General features: G+C 41.0%; 1 protein-coding gene across 10 annotated transcripts in view; it reads left to right on the forward strand.

Annotated features, from left to right (window-relative positions):
- The window catches only part of AFF3 (ALF transcription elongation factor 3), a 570287-nt gene that overhangs the window by 286271 nt on the left and 267863 nt on the right, over positions 1-16153 (forward strand). For all 10 annotated transcript variants that reach the window (XM_053890583.1, XM_053890586.1, XM_053890587.1 and 7 more), the window contains one exon: positions 2795-2842. In XM_053890583.1, coding sequence (XP_053746558.1) covers positions 2795-2842 — 48 coding nt within the window. The remainder of the gene's footprint in view (positions 1-2794; positions 2843-16153) is intronic.

Below are 16153 nucleotides of genomic sequence, written 5' to 3' on the forward strand. Positions count from 1 at the left end.
TGGCAGTTCCTCAACAAGCTAAGCATAGGATTGCCATATGACCTACTAATTCAATTCCTAATTATATACCCCAAAAAACTGAAAGCAGACATTGAAACAAAAATTTGTTCATGGATGTTTATAGAAGTGATATCACAATAGCCAAAGTGGAAATATCAAAATGTCCATCAATTTACAAATAGATAAACAAAATGTGGTATATCCATACAGTGGAATATTATTCAGCCATAAAAAAGAATGAAGTATGATACATGCTATAACACAGAGGAACCAGGGCGCCTGGGTGGCTCAGTCTCGGCTGTGCATCTGACTCTAGATTTTGGCTCAGGTCATGATCTCATGGTTTGTGGAATTGAGCCCCACATCAGGCTCCACACTGACAGCATGGAGCCTGCTTGTGATTTTCTCTCTCCTTCTCTCTCTGCCCCTCCCCAGCCAAATAAATAAATTAAAAAAAAAAATGAGGAACCTTGAAAACTTGAAAACATTATTCTAAGTGAAACCAGCCAGACATAAAACACTACATATTTTATGATTCCATTTACATGAAATATCCAGACTAGAAGGATCCATCAAGACAGAAAGTAGTGGTTATCAGGGGCTGGGGAGAGAAGAATGGGGAGTTCCTGTTCAAGAGGCATGGGGACTCCATTCAAGGTTATGAAAAACTTATAGAACTAGATAGTGGTGGCATTGTGACTGTATTGAATGCCAGTAAATTATACACTTTAAAATGGTTTAAAATGGGGGCGCCTGGATGGCTCAGTCAGTTAAGCCTCTGACTTCAGCTCAGGTCATGATCTCATAGTTCATGAGTTCAAGCACTGCGTCGGGCTCTGTGCTGACAGCTTAATGCCTGGAGCCTGCTCAGAGTTCTGTGTCTTCCTCTCTCTCTGCCCCTCCTCTGCTCATGCTCTGTCTGTCTGTCTGTCTCTCTCTCTCTCAAAAATAAATAAAAACTTTAAAAAATGGTTTAAAATGACAAATTTCATATTTTGCATATTTTACCACATGCATGCGCGTGCACACACACACACACACAGACACACACACACACACAAGAAGTTCCTAAACTTATATAAACCTTGTAGAAACCCTGGTAATGAAATACCTTTGACAAATGAACTCAGATTTGCCAACAGATTATATTTCAAGCACAGCTTTGGGACTGGGGAAAGTTTCTGGAAGTGAAAACGTACATGATTGAGAATCAGGAGTCCTATGTCTGGTCCAGGCACTGCTGTTATGTGGCAAGGGGCAAGTCATGTAAACTTTATGGGCCTCCATTAGGGGACCTGGACAAATTCTCTCAATCATGTGTGGGACCTTTTCAAGCTTCCCATATCTTCATTCACTCTGCCTCCTTACCCAGTATGAAGGGTAGAATATTTCAAACAGAATGCTCTTCCACCAGGTGAAGGGGGTGAGGTGGCACACACAGGGGTGGTTAGGGTACAAAGGTGTGCTCTTTGGCAAGCCTTTGCAATATTCCCAAATCTTGGAGCCAATTATGGTACTCCTCATATTTCTAAGACTACAGGAAGTAGGTTCATTCATTTCTTCATACAGTGTCCACTAGCCAACATTTACTGCACATACTCAGGACAATGTGAAGCACAGCTGAAAGGCCCAGAGCCCCTGAATTTGTGGAGTGTATGTTCTGTGGGGAGGAAGTATCATGAAATAGCTAGTTACTGAGTGTGATGAGTGCTCTGAAGAAGTAAATGTGGCTGAGGATGAGTACTCCAGGCTTAGCTACGGCTGCTCTGAGGAAGTCCTGGTTGACCTGTTATCTACAGGGCGACTTGGAATTAACCAGGAAACCCAGGAAGGGGCACATTTGCTTCCCTGATGGACAGAGAACTGTGAAGAGGATGGGAGAGTGGGTTTGGAGAACACTATGAAGACAGCCTTGTTCTAGAATGTCACGCTGAACTGTGGGCAGCCTTGTTGAATTAAAAGGCCAGGGGAAGTGGCTCCCTGAGACCACAGTGGGCACTTCTACCAGCCGATGCTGCTTTCATGTCCCCACCATACCACTTCCTGCGCTCTGAGCTATGGAACCAGCAGTAACCACACAGCATTTCTGGAACTTAAAATGCTCCCCAGTGTCGGCTCTGACCTGAAGCCACCATTCCTCAGAGTCCTTAACATCTCCACAGCACAGGGCAGTGTGGGTCACAGAACAAGTGGCTGTGGAGTATGACACCCAGCATGCTGTGCGAATGTTGAGAGGATATTTCTCCTTTTGGTCTTTCAGTTTTCTGCTCATCAAACCAGTAAATCTGGGCTTTGAGGATGGTGGAACTACCAGACTTTTACGTAAAAAGTGGGGACAGACTTTTACTTAAGCCTTAGCAAGCCACTGGACTCGGCAAAGCCATTGCATGTATTTGGTAGGTGAACTGGTTCCACTTTTGCAGTGGAGGCCACATTTCCACACATTGGTAGAGCCCAAGGTGAAGAGCTCACCCCTGTCTGTCGGCTGCTATCCTCCCAGAAGCCTGCCCTGCCAAGCATGGCCATGACTGGAGGGCCCCGAGCTAAAACTCAGGTGTATGCAGTGCTCCTGGCTGACCTGTCCACTGTGCCACAGAGGGGAGGGGAGCAGTCATAGCCGTGACTCGTGCTGCCCCATAAAGGAAAGGAGCTCATCAGTAAGCCCCACTTCAGGCATCCCTGGTCCAAGCTCAAGTTTAGAAGCTTATGTGTCATCTTTTCTTTGTAACCATAAATCTGTGCTCTCAGGCCTAATTCTGTTTTGTTTTTTTTTTTTTTTTCCCTTTGCTTTCAGGAGAGTAGATCTGGAGACACAAACAGCTGTGTTGAAGAAATAATTCGGGTAAGGAGATTTTTTTTCTTCTTACAAATCTTACCAATTGGTTGGACTAGATCCCAAATAGAAGGAGGCATGTGGCTGTGTTGTCCAAGGAGCCTATTGTTTGCTTCTTGTTTGAGGTTTACCTTTTCTGAAGGCAATCATATAAGTTGTCCAAATGCCGCTTTACAAAAGCAATTCTTCTTTTAGAAATCTAGGAGCTACACATCAACCCAGTGCCTTTGTACAGGCTGAGGTGACACTGTATTAAAGTGATCAGCTGGGAGACAGAAGAACAGAGTTGAGATGAAAAATATGGTCGCGCTTACATTTGGATGCCCCATTTGTCAGCCTACTATTTAAAAGCATCCTTTAATAGTCCTTACTTCCCAGTCAGGCAAGGGTTGCCTTGTTAGTTTTCTCCTAAACTTAATTAGAATCAGAAGCACTCTGACAAAGAGGTGATGCTCACTGTCTGAAAATTTATTTCCATATTGTTTTGCATCTTACTAATGTTTTTGCCTATTACTGTCTGACACTGTCCTTTTCATCATCATCATCATCATCTCTAGTAGATACCCTTCATGAACCAGTTTCACACCCAGATTCACTTAAGCTGGGCTCTCCTGCCATAATAGTGTTTTCTTGAGTATTCAAACTTGTAATCAGGATGTCATCTTCAACCCATATTTTTTCTTCACTCATATTTATTCAGGGGAGTGACCTAATAATTTACATTCTCAAAAAGCTGATATTACACTGGGAAAAACACCAAGACAAATTAGACCAGATGGGATGGCAATTCCCTATAAAGAAAAAACCTTTATTTTAATATGTTTCTAACTTTTGGACATCCTACACACTTTTTCTTGAATTGCTAATGAATGACAGTAATATAATTATTTGGTTTAAAAATTTACATTAATCATCACATTGTTTTCAGAGGCAGATTTTTTTTTCTTCCTGGAAAGCATTATTTCATGAACCTTTTAACTCTCAAGTTAACCAAAATAATTAATTGAAGTTTGATCTGTTGAGTTCATAATGATTTTTGTTTTTCTGGCAGAGATTAATATAGAAAACAGTTGTCAAAGTGGGTAGCTTCATTTCTGGCATTTCATATATGTTAAATAAAATACATATTGTATTTTATATCTGTATTATCTCTAACCTGGAGCTTTGTTTCAGATTAAACAACAAATTAGTGTGAAGTGCTGATATACTTGCCCTATTTCTCTTTTGACATACTTTCATGTTTGGAATCCAAATATTCAGTGATAAAGCCATCTTCCTTTGATTGGTTATCGTATTTATGTCAGCAAAATGCTAATAGCAGTACACATCTCTCCTTTGATTTCACTATTTTTAAAATCCGACCCCTTCTTATCCTTCCTTATCTTTTCTGAGGTTATGGTAGAAATCTGTCATTTGACCTTTCTTTGCCGCACTCCAAACAAGGCTTAAAGTGTGAATACAGGCTTGAGCAATTCACACACCAAAAGGGTATAGTTTAGGTAACATAAAATTCACTTAAACCGAATGCTGCCGTCAAGAGTTTTAAGGCATTTTTTTTTCAGAAGAGAGCTGAAGAAAGTCTTATACCCCCTCATCCCACTCCTACTTCCTGATATTCCTACTTCCTCATATTCCACTGGCACTGGCACTGCCAGAGCCTGCCTGGAATCAGTCTGGAATCAGTTGGTACCTGTTAGTACCAACGGTGTTAGTAGCCGTAGTTGTTGCTGAGGGAGCTCCTAGATGATCACGCCAGTATTCCCAGGTTTTGCCTGGAATGTTTTCCTGGCTGTCCTCTGCCTCGCTCACACCAGTCATTCTTCAGGGCTGTCTTCCCCGCTTGTCCTAAGCATGTCCTCTCTTCCAAACACAAGCACAGGGCGCCTTCTCTGTTACAGCCTATTGTATTTATTGTGTATCTGCCAGATGTCAGTATTCCTCCCACACCATGGCCCCGATGTCTGGAATTGAGAATCAGGATCTTGTTGAATGAATAAATAAATGAGTAAGTGAAGGAAGGAAAGAATCCTCCAAGGGAGAAGGAAGAATATCATTGTGATAGCTCACAAACAGATTCCATTTACTCTAAATCTTGGGCATGACGTATTGGCTTAAAAGCAGTGGGTTCCCATGGATAGATAGTCTTTGTGGAGCCCAGTTTTCCTTGTCACTTTCTCTCCCCTTATGATCAGCGAGGTAAACCTAATGTGGTCCAGGTCACCAAGGTACTTGGTACTTATAGCCATCTCTCTCTCTTATTGTGGAGAATGAGCAGGTCATAAAGGCGCCTTAAAATAATGAAAATTGAGATATTCATTTAACAAGTGTTAGCATGTCCTTTCCATGTGGGAGGTACAGGGAGAACAATAGCAGGCCAAACAGACATGACCCTTTTGAAACCAGTGATGTGCTGGAAGATATAGATACTAAGTTTTATTTGTAATCTTATAAATAAATGTCTAATATTAATTGTGACGAATACTCAGGGTGACTCTAATTTTAGGTCTTTCATGAGGAAGCAACATTTGGACCAATAGTTGGAGTTTGAATAGAAAATTGGTATAGGAGAAAAATGTTGAGGCTGCCAGCAGAGAAACAGGAAGAGTTTGGCTAGTTAGGGACCCACAAAGGGCAGTGAGCCCAGAGTGGCTAGAGTGTAGGTGGGAAAACTAGGCAGGAGAAGCCAGGTAGGGCTGTTCCTTCTCAGTCATGTTTAAGATATGTATAGGGGAGCCAGTGAAGGAGCTGAGCCAGAGTAACGTTATCAGATTAGCTGTTTAGACACTCTACTCTAACTGCTTTGTGGAATGGATTGAGAGGAGAAGGGGAAGAAGAAAGAGGAGGGGCTGCTGCAGCTGTCCAGATGAGAGATGCTTGGTGGGGCACTCACGGGCATGGAAACATTGAAGGAGATGCTGGTTTGAGGGGGAGGGATGAAATAATAAATTAATTTTTTGACATGTTGAGTTTGAACTACCTTTGAGGCAATCCAGTAAACATGGAGACTGTAGATGAGCATACATCCGTCTGGGGCTCAGAACACAGGTCTAAAGCTGCAGGCTAATTTTGTTGGTAATAAAGCCACAGAAATAGGTTAATCTACCCAGAGAGAGGAGAGACCGAGAAGCAATGAAAGCTGAAATTCAAACGTATAAGGGTCAGGGAGAGTAGGATCCCCTTGCAAATGAAAGTGAGAGGGCATGACTCAGGAAGTTGAGGAGTAATAATGGCCATGGAAAGTCCCAGAATCCAGGGAAAGAGAGTTTCAAGCTCAACAGTGTACAGGATTTCTGAGGGGAGAAGAGAGACAAGAATTGAAAACCACTCTGGATTGGACAACAAAAAGCTCATCAGTGGTTTTATTGCATGCTGTTTCTGTGGAGTAGAGGGCGCAGCATCCAGACAAGAGAAAACTGAGAATATAGCATCAGTGAGTTGAAAGAAATTTTATGAGGAAAGGCCATGGTTCCCATTCAGGGCCTTTCCATCTGCAATCAATCCTATAGATAATAACAGGTACCAAATGATGAAGAGCTAACATTTGTGGAACATTTATTACAAACGAGGAACTGTTCTCAGTTTCTTGCTTGTGTTAACTCATTTAACCATCACAGATGCCCCATGAGTCAGGCACTGTTAACATCCCCATTTTACAGAAGAAGGAAGTTAAACACAGCTTGCCCAAAGTCATACAACTAGAAAGTAGTAGAGCTGGGATTTTAACGAGCACAGTCTGGCATCAGCACCCTCTCTATCTTATCTATCAAGCTTTCTTATTTAAATGAAGAAGTCCCCCTGGCTCAATAATGAAACCACTCAGGCATTTTGCCATGAAAGGGAGGTTTCCCATTTCCACGTGTTTATGATTCGGAAGTGCCAGATCATGCATTTGTGCACTTGAACTCACAGAGGTTTTATGGCCAACGTTATCAACCTCATCTTTAAACTTCTTCCTTTCCTCTCTCTTATTTTTGCTGAGGTGACTGTTTTCAAGCCATTTGAATATTACATTATATTCTAAAGTGTAATTATTTTTTACTCTTACTCAGAGAATTTTAACCCTGGGACCTAATAAATCTGTGTATTATTGCAAAATTCAGTTAACCGAGGGAGAAATTATAACTGAGTTCTATGAAGATGGGTGACACAAGCTAGGAGCCCTCATGGCTGACATATGTTTGTAAGAGACAGTTTTTTAAGTTACACTATATTTCATTCTTAAAGGTTCCAGTGCTGTAATACTTAGGTGCTTTCTGTAGCATTATCCATTAACGTAGAATGGCATTAACATTTGTTCAGCAAATAAAATCCGTTTACAACTTAATGGGGTTGTGCAAGGCTGGAATCTAGGATGCACAAATTTTATGCAAGACAGCTTTAGATGGAGTTGTTGAGGAGTACTACTCATAGCGTGGTGAGCCTTCCTAATAAAGAAGCCAATGATTGAGATTCTGGTTTGGGCTCAAAGGACGAATTTAGAGACAATTTCCACATAACATCAGAGCCGATTATCTTCTTAGTTTTCATCTTTAGTCACTAATTCAGTTCCAACTTCATAGAAATCTTTATAGTGAATATTTACATAGAGTTGCATTTCTGTTGGTAGGAAAAGGGTAACTGGTACTTGTTTGGATTCTGGAGACCCACATCAATTTCTTGACACTACAGTTGAACAACTTCTAGCCCAAAAGGAAACTCCTTTCCTAGAAAGTTAAGGAGCCTGCTGGACAAGATTTTCGGTTTTGATTCTGCGAGATCTGTGAGTGAGGAAAGCATTGAAAGCACCATCGTATGACGTGCACATTATCATGGCCCCCTGACATGTTCAGACCCTCATGTGGGCCAAGACAAACCTTGTGCTTAAAAGTCTACATTTAATGAAAATATATTAGCCACTCTATAGAAAAAATAGAGAACAAACAGACAACTTGTTTTAAGTGACCTATTTGGGTTATTTGAAAAAATGGACCTCAGTCCAATCTCCCCTGCTTTAGACCAGATGGGCTTTTTTTTTTTTTTAATTTTTTTTTTTTTAATGTTTATTTATTTTTGAGACAGAGAGAGACAGAGCATGAACGGGGGAGGGTCAGAGAGAGAGGGAGACACAGATTCTGAAACAGGCTCCAGGCTCTGAGCTGTCAGCACAGAGCCAGATGGGCTTTTTTTAACTCATGCTCTTTCCTTTATTAATTATTTCATTTGTTTCAAACAGTAAAGATTTTGTTAGTGACAAAATGAAGCCCACAAATGGCAAAATCAGTCCATGTATAGCTTTTCAGGAGCCCCATTAATACATCCCATTACTTGTTGTAGTGAAATAAAATCAAAGCAAAAGTAAACTTGATGTAGGCCTAGAGAAATTGACCAGACAAAACCTACAAGTCTTGTCCAAGATGAATTATTGTTTGGTAGTGTTTTGTTTTGATTTTTCTTTTCATATTTGATCATCTGAATGGATAGAGACAGAAATACCACAATTTATATTTTATTTTATAACCATAGATGCATTTTTACGAATGTTATTATGCTATTCCTTTTGGCCAAAACCACAAACCCTACTTAAATGACTCCATTTCTGCTTGCCAAGGGCATTTTTGTACCTGTGAGGAGTATCCATTGGCCTGCTCCAATGTTTCAGGGCCATTTGGCTACTCTCTGTAGACTTTGCGATGACTCTAGAGGTGTTCAGTTTCTAACAGACATGAGGCAAGAGACCGCTCTAAATCAGAATTTGCTCTGAGCCCAGAGATTTTGGGGTGATGGCCAGAGGAACCTCAGAGGTCCAGAAGCTCCTGTTGGGCACAAAGGGCTTTGCCTTTCTGTGTTTACCAGTCTTGTTCTGATGCATACCATTAGAAATTACAAAGGCATTTACAGAACCATGGGGATAGAAGCCCAAAGGAATGTTAGCAGCCCATGTAGCTAGAGGCATGTGGGAATATACTTTCTGCTCTGACAGTCAAGAGTGAATTCTGATACTTCAGCTGATATCTTTTCATGGGTGTTTGTCAATATTTTACTATGAAGGTGCTGACTGAAAAAAAGAGGAAATAACACAAATGGCATGTTAACAAAACCTAGATGCCACTGGGTGTCATGGAAACTAATGGTGCTGTGTGCCTCCTGCTGTACCCAGGCTGGTAAAGACTAAGAGATGTGCAAGGGAAATGTGTCAGCCAGCCAGAATGCATGAAGGGCTGGGCTTCAGGCAAGGTCAAAGACCCAGTTTCAGTTTCTCAGGAAGATATTTGGAGAGTCTCAGCATTACATTAGAGGACCAGAAGATTAAAAATACTTGATTTTGTAAGTGTGCTGTTGCTCTTGCCTTATAAGGTACATCAAGAGATCAAAGAAATGAAGAGATTGAATGTCACTCAACAAGTGGTAGATTTACTCTGTGCCTTTAAACACTTGTAAGACATGCAAAAGGGACCAGATGCTTATAGAATGAGTAAGAGAGAGAATGTGGGGAAGAAAACAAACAGCTCCTCTGAAAGGTGCTTTGCAGAGTCCTACCCCAGCAACATGGGAGTGTAGGAGGGTGGGACAGAAGCAGAGACTGCGGTCGACTGTCAGAGTATATGTGGTCCATTGGGTTATACGGTGTCACCCATCCATGCCGCTCAGCTTTTCACAGCACCTCGCGGTATTTTGCTTCTTTGTGTTTCAGCGAGTTATCATTTCCAGAAAAATAAGTGCTTAACCTTGGATCACATAGAGCAAAACTTGCAAATTCTTATCTTTATCCAAGAATGAAGTTTACCATTGCAATGTGTTTTTTGTTTTACTTACAGAAAATACCAATACACAGATTATGATGTCTGATACTTTCAAATGTATAAGTTCCCAAAGAACATATTTATTTTTAATCTTTGGTTCCCTTAAGTGCTGTTGTTCAGCAGTACAGTGCTACTATTTAGTGCTAGCCATTTAATTTGCTTCATGTCCTTGGCTAAATTTACCTAATAGAACGAATGCAATTTTATTTTTTCTTTCCTATTTCTGTGCTTAAGTATAATATAAGCATATGTGTTCATTGGACTTTGAAAACCTTACCAAAAATCAAAACTGATAATTATTTATATAATTTTTATTTTAAGTCCTTTTATAAGGAATATTTCAGAGTGCTAATTAAAAAGCACAAAAACAGGGGCACCTGGGTGGCCCAGTTGGTTGAGCATCCAACTTCAGCTGCAGTCATGATCTCACAGTTCGTGGGTTCGAGCCCCGTGTCGGGCTCAGTGCTGACAGCTCAGAGCCTGGAGTCTGCTTCAGATTCTGTGTCTCCCTCTCTCTCTTCCCCATCCCTGCTCATGCTCTGTCTCTCTCTCTCTCAAAAATAAATAAACATTAAGAAAAAAAAATTTTTTAAGCACAAAAACATTAAAATATTAGCCAAAGTGATATTAGTACTTAAAATGTGCAGACAAATAAGATTCTCCTTGTTTGTAAAAGTATTTTTGGAGTGTGATGTATGTATATATGCATGCGTGTAACCTTTGTGTCAGGAAATTTCTGGCATAAAGAGTCCTGTGACCTTCTTCACCTCTACCCTACATTTTATGCTTCTCTCTCTCTGACTTGGAAATTCTCTCAGGCAGCTGGTTGTTGCAAACACGTTCTTGAATACAAGTCACTGAAGACCTCTTCCTACTGTTTCCATCCCATCAAGATTCCATAAGGGCATGGCCATCTTTCCCCCAGAGAGCTTGCCAATTTTAGCCTGTGACTGGCACAGCCATGTGTGAGGCATTGCCCTCCTTTGAGGAGGGTCCCTCTGTGGACGCGCCCCTCCATTAGCAGGGCACCATTGTGCTTGGTCCCTTGTCCACTCTCAGAGCCTACATCAGCCCTGAGTCCCTCCAGGACTTCTGGGATGGAGCAGTGAAACCTTTTCTCTAGCAGCCAACTCTGGGGCTGGATCATGGACCCCTCTAGGCACCCAACCAGTTGTGACCTCTCATTTATGCTGAATCCTACTTCCAGGGCAGGATCACATTAGCTGGCCTGTGCTATTTCCCTTAAACAGTGACTTGCTCCCACTAGAGCTCACTGTCAACGTGGTCTTCACCAGGCATTGCTGCTCTAGGTGTCCCGCGGTCTCTCCACCTTTGCCCAGTCAGTGTTCCTCAATTTTTTCTCATTATCCTCTTCTAAGGAATCTTACAAGACACTCTTCCTAATTGCTACTCAACAAAATTCTAATACCACAAATATATTGTACATCTATGGATGGTATGTGTATCTGTGATTTATACATAGAGAGTAAGACTTTCTCATCCCCAAGAATGAGGTTGATCTGGCTTAGCCAAGCCATTCCCCTTGCTCCACACCTCTGACATCTGCATCTCCTTCCTGCCTCAGCAGGAGCTCCACCTTCTCTGGAACTCAGGAAATAGATGCTATTAGCATGAAGCCCTCGTCCTGCTTGCTTCACTGGCCAATTTGCCATCCTCTGTCCTAGGCACTGGGGGTACTGCAGTGAACAAAATAGGCCTAGACTCTGCCTTGCCAGACTTCCCACGTTCTGACCTTCTGACAGACCTGGAAACTTACCTGAATCTCACCTACCCCTCCTTCCCTCTTTCCTGACTTCTGGCCAATCCCTCTGCCTGTGCTTTGGAGTCCCGTTCACTACTGCAGCCAACTCAAGAGCTGACAAGTGCCCTCCAGCCCCCATCTATTGTAGTGTCTTGTCCTCAGGGTAAATATGTACACATTCTTTCCATCTTTGGAAAAGAGTTTCTTCAAATCTGTACTCCTTGTGGCTCTTCCCTTTTTCGGTAGACTCCCCTGGCAAAAGTCCCTATGTGCCTTCAGCTCCACTTTCTCATCAACCCACCGCTGTCCAGTTTCTCCCCATCCACTCCTCTGAAACCATTATACCAGGGTCAACGGTCCAGGATAGCTTCCCACTAAGCTCAGAGACCATTCCCAGTATGATCTTTTGTGGGGTATTCAATGTGCTGACTGCACATTCCACTTTAAAATGCACAGGCCCTAGCATCTCTCACCACACCCTCTTGGGTTTATTCCCAATTGGTGGTCCATTTCTTCTTGGTCTCCATGGACCTCTCTTCTTGCAACTACCTTTATCCCATATGTGTTAGTATTCCTAGGACTTCTGTCCTAGCTCTTTTTTCTTCTCACAGGCTACAGTTTCTCCAGCTTCTAGTAATATTTGTGCCATGATGGGTGTTAAGTGTGTATCCCGAGCCCAGCTCTGTTTCCTGAGTTTCATGCTCATCTGTCCAGCTCCACTTATATGTGTCATGGACCCCTCCACACTAATGCCACCCCATACCTCTGCTGATTCTTCCTCCAGCAGGGGCTGTCCTCATCCACCTGGCTTCTCAAGCCATTGGATTCTCCTATCCACACTTGCCACATTCAGTTCTATACCCAGTCTGTCAGTCTGTCTCATGAATCTCCCTCAAATAAGTCTGCTTCTTTCCATCCCTGTGCTGCCCTCCTTGTTCAGTCCATCATCCTTTCCCACCTAGATTGTTCCATAGACCTCCTCCCCGGCCACCTGCCTACCAGCTGCCTCCAGTCAGCTTCCCCAGTGTAGGAAGAATCCGCTTTCCAAAGCATGTTTGCTTTAAAAACATTTTAGTGGCTCCCCTCTGGGTTCAGGACAGAGTCAGATTCCTAGATGTGGTCTGTAGAGCCACACAAATCCTAGTCCTGTATCACATTCCAGCCTTATCTTTGGCTACTGCCCATCCCACACTCTCTACCCCACTTCTGCTAGAGTAATGTCAACACCTCTCCCTCACCTCTGGGTTATCTCATGTTCTTCTGTACCCACAGAGCATGCTCTGTCTACCCCTCCCCCCAAATTCCACTGTTTTCCTGCTTATCTTCCAAGCCTACCTTGAGATGTCACTCCCTCCAGGAAGCCTTCCTGATTCCCAGAGTCTGAGTTAGAGGCTCCTATTCTGTATTCCCCAGGAAAGCTATTGTTTATTCTTATCACTTCACTTATTACCTTGAGTCACAATGGTCGTTCTTATCCCGCATTAGGCTGTTACTGTCTATCCCCGGGGGCTGTCAAAATGACATATCAAAATAATGCATGTTTAATAAATACTGAATATATGGGTGGAGAATAATGAATGGATGACTTTGACGTTTTACTCAATGTCTGTTCCTGCCCTCTACCTTGTCCTTCCAATCCTGCAACAAAAAATGTTGAGGTGCTATGCCCCTAAACATCAGTTCTCCAAGGACAGCCAAGACTGTTGTGTGACCTGGGAATATTAGGATGCATTCTACAATTAGCAGAAATGCAAGAGAGATGAAAACTCACCTCTTAACTCCCGAGGGTTGGAAGTGAAAAGGAGTCCAGCAGCTTTTGCTGGCATACACATCGGGAGAGCTCAGACCTTCGTATCTGCTGCTTATGTTCTGATTATCTTTCATGAGACTGAGATTTTCATTTTGATAGATAATGAGTATAATGTACAAGTTGAAGAAATCAAGATAATAAATTTGCAGGGATAATTTGGTTAATTACCATGTTGCTGCTCATAGAATCAAGGGCTGAAAGTCAAAGCTATTTCCACTGCTAATATGCTCTGTGGAAAGCAGTTCTTAGAACAATTAAAACACATCTACCCAAAGCGATCAACTCAAGATATACATTTTAAAATTGTATTTTTAATCATGAAAACTTCACAGAGTGTTTTCTGTTACTTTTTCAAATTAAGGGGTGTGAAATTAAAAATTTGCTACAAATTACTATTGTACCCACAGAGAGAAGTTGAAAATAACTTCTAAAATAGAAGATGATAATTTGCAGATTAAAGAGATAAGGGCCTTGAAAAATTAGACCATCTATCTAGATATTAATCATATATTTTAAATAAGACATTTTCTATAGTTCTTTTATTCATAATTATTTAGATCAGCATAACCTGATAAAACTTAGAAACCTAATTTTTTTTTTCCATTTCATTTATATGTTGTTTTGTAAGTTTGGAGAAATTGGATCTGTAGTTGTGCAATTATTTTGTTTTTATGGTAGTTGGATGCAATGCAATGTAAGTGTTTTTTAAATGTAGGAATTGGGGGCACTCCCACAGGTGGCTCAGTTGGTTAACCATCCGACACTTGATTTTAGCTAAGGTCATGATCTCATGGTCATGAGATTGTGTCCCACGTCGGGCTCCACACTGAGTGAGAAGCCTGCTTGGATTCTCTCTCTCTCCCTCTCTCTCTCTGCCCCTCCCCGTTAAAATAAATAAGCATTTTAAATAAATAAATAAATAAATAAATAAATAAATAAATAAATAAATAAATAAATAAATAAGCAAGCAAGCAAGCAAGCAAACAAATAAAAATAAATGTAGAGACCGGAACTCAGATATTTTGCATAACTTTTAGAATGTGCTCCCATATTTATGGGCATCTTGTTTTGTTCAGATTTTCAAAGCTGTCCACACAGCCCGTAATTTCAGAATAGGTGACCCAGCATCGACATTCTTTAGCCTCCTGCATTAACTAGGTTTTGCATGTGTAGGTTGTCCCATTTGCACATAGTACCATTCCTGGGCCTACTTATATCTCAGAAGTTCTGGAGAAGTGCTGTGTTCAGTACCACTGCTCATACCTTCACTCTCCAGAGATCAGCCCTCTACCAAATACTGTTTTTCTAAACAATTTCAGTTTCTGATGATAAATCAGGAAACATACACCTCTTCCTGTGTCTCCAGTTATCAGGTTTGAGAACAATTGTCACATGCTAACAGTAGCGGCTTTATTTTCTTCCCTCTCTCTCTCCTCCCACTAAAAAGATGTGCCTGTTTTTGAGGATGTGTATCTTTTTCTCTCCCTGAATTTCTTAGGACATTATAGAAGTTATGACCAGTTATGGCAGTTCACTGTTTATTATTACAGGTTTTTCAGTACAAGGTTTTAATTTTAGTGGCTTATTTTTGTGTTGTAATTCTAAATAATTAGAGATCTGTGGTTGTGTGGAATTAAAAATATTAAAGATTTCATGTTATTTTTTAAACAAAATATTTACGAACATTGATTAGGCTTCTGAGCTTTGATCAAAAATCTTAAGATCAGCAGGCTTATTATTGATGTATTATACAATAATTTAAAACTCTATCCTCAGCTACTTGTAAATATCTTTTTAGTAGTCTCAAATAAAGATTTACTTCTGTATGTAGAGTACATATTTCTTTTTAAATTACCCTGAGATGCTTTATTAATTAATTTACTATTATCAAAATGCTTATATCCACACATTTTTATGAATCATTTTAGTCTTCCCTCCCCTGGCAATAACTTGTGACCTAACAGTATTTTTGGTCCATTTTTAAACATGCTTTTGAATTCAGTTTAGTGGTGTATATTGGGAGGTGGGCTGGAGGAGTGAAGAATAGGCTTTTCAAAATAGAACCTTTAAATTTAGCTAAAAATGTTAGTAACAGCTACTAAAAACTGACCAATCCCTGAAAACCTACCCAGGCTGCTTCTCTGGAAACCAAATTACATATTAAGACCCTGGTAATTCTGAGACTCAACTCGAACTACAAAAGCCATTTGAAAATCCCATTGCATATAACTAGGGAGAAAGAGGCAAGGAAGGTAAGAAAACCGAGCCACATGCAATGAAGAAGATGGTATTGCACAGGAAATGAAGTGCAACAGGTTCTTTCCAGACAGTGAGATAAAAACCTCTCCTCTAGTCTGCAAAATATGCATTTATCATTCTGACTTTTTAACTTCCTGTTTACTTGTTTATTCACCGTCGTCTCTCACCAGCCTCTTCACACCCATCCCAATCCCAGACTCTGGAAAAAGACAAAAAATGAACACTGAGTTCTTTTGGAGGCTAGTTCGTTATTGTTGTATGAAATGAGCCCACTGTGATATGAATAAAGACTCTGAAGCAGATTCCTAACATGTTTAAAGTGGTGTAAATGGTGGGGGAGGAGGGGTCATTGTAGCTGGCATCATCTAGAAAGATCATCAGCAACCCTTGAATAGTTGAAATGATTAATCACTTCAGCACAAAAGAACACAAAAGGAGATTTGTTAAGAATAAGCAGGGGACAGAGTGCTAGCTCCAGGGGTGACATGCTTGTCTGCTTAATAATGTATTTTTAAAGTGTGTGCCACATCAAAAGCAAAGCACATGCAAATGGAGGAAGATGAAAAGAAAAGGCAGTGAGCAAAATATTTGGTGAATTAGAACAAATGTTTAGGAAATCAGATGAGCAGTAATTTTGATTTGAACATTTTAAAGATGCATTCCCTTCCCCTATCCTCTCCCCCACCCCCAGTGTGCTAGAAGCACTGGGA

Source organism: Panthera pardus, unplaced genomic scaffold (assembly GCF_024362965.1).
Source record: "Panthera pardus isolate Hobbes unplaced genomic scaffold, ASM2436296v1 HiC_scaffold_25, whole genome shotgun sequence".
NCBI classification, from domain to species: Eukaryota; Metazoa; Chordata; class Mammalia; order Carnivora; family Felidae; genus Panthera; species Panthera pardus.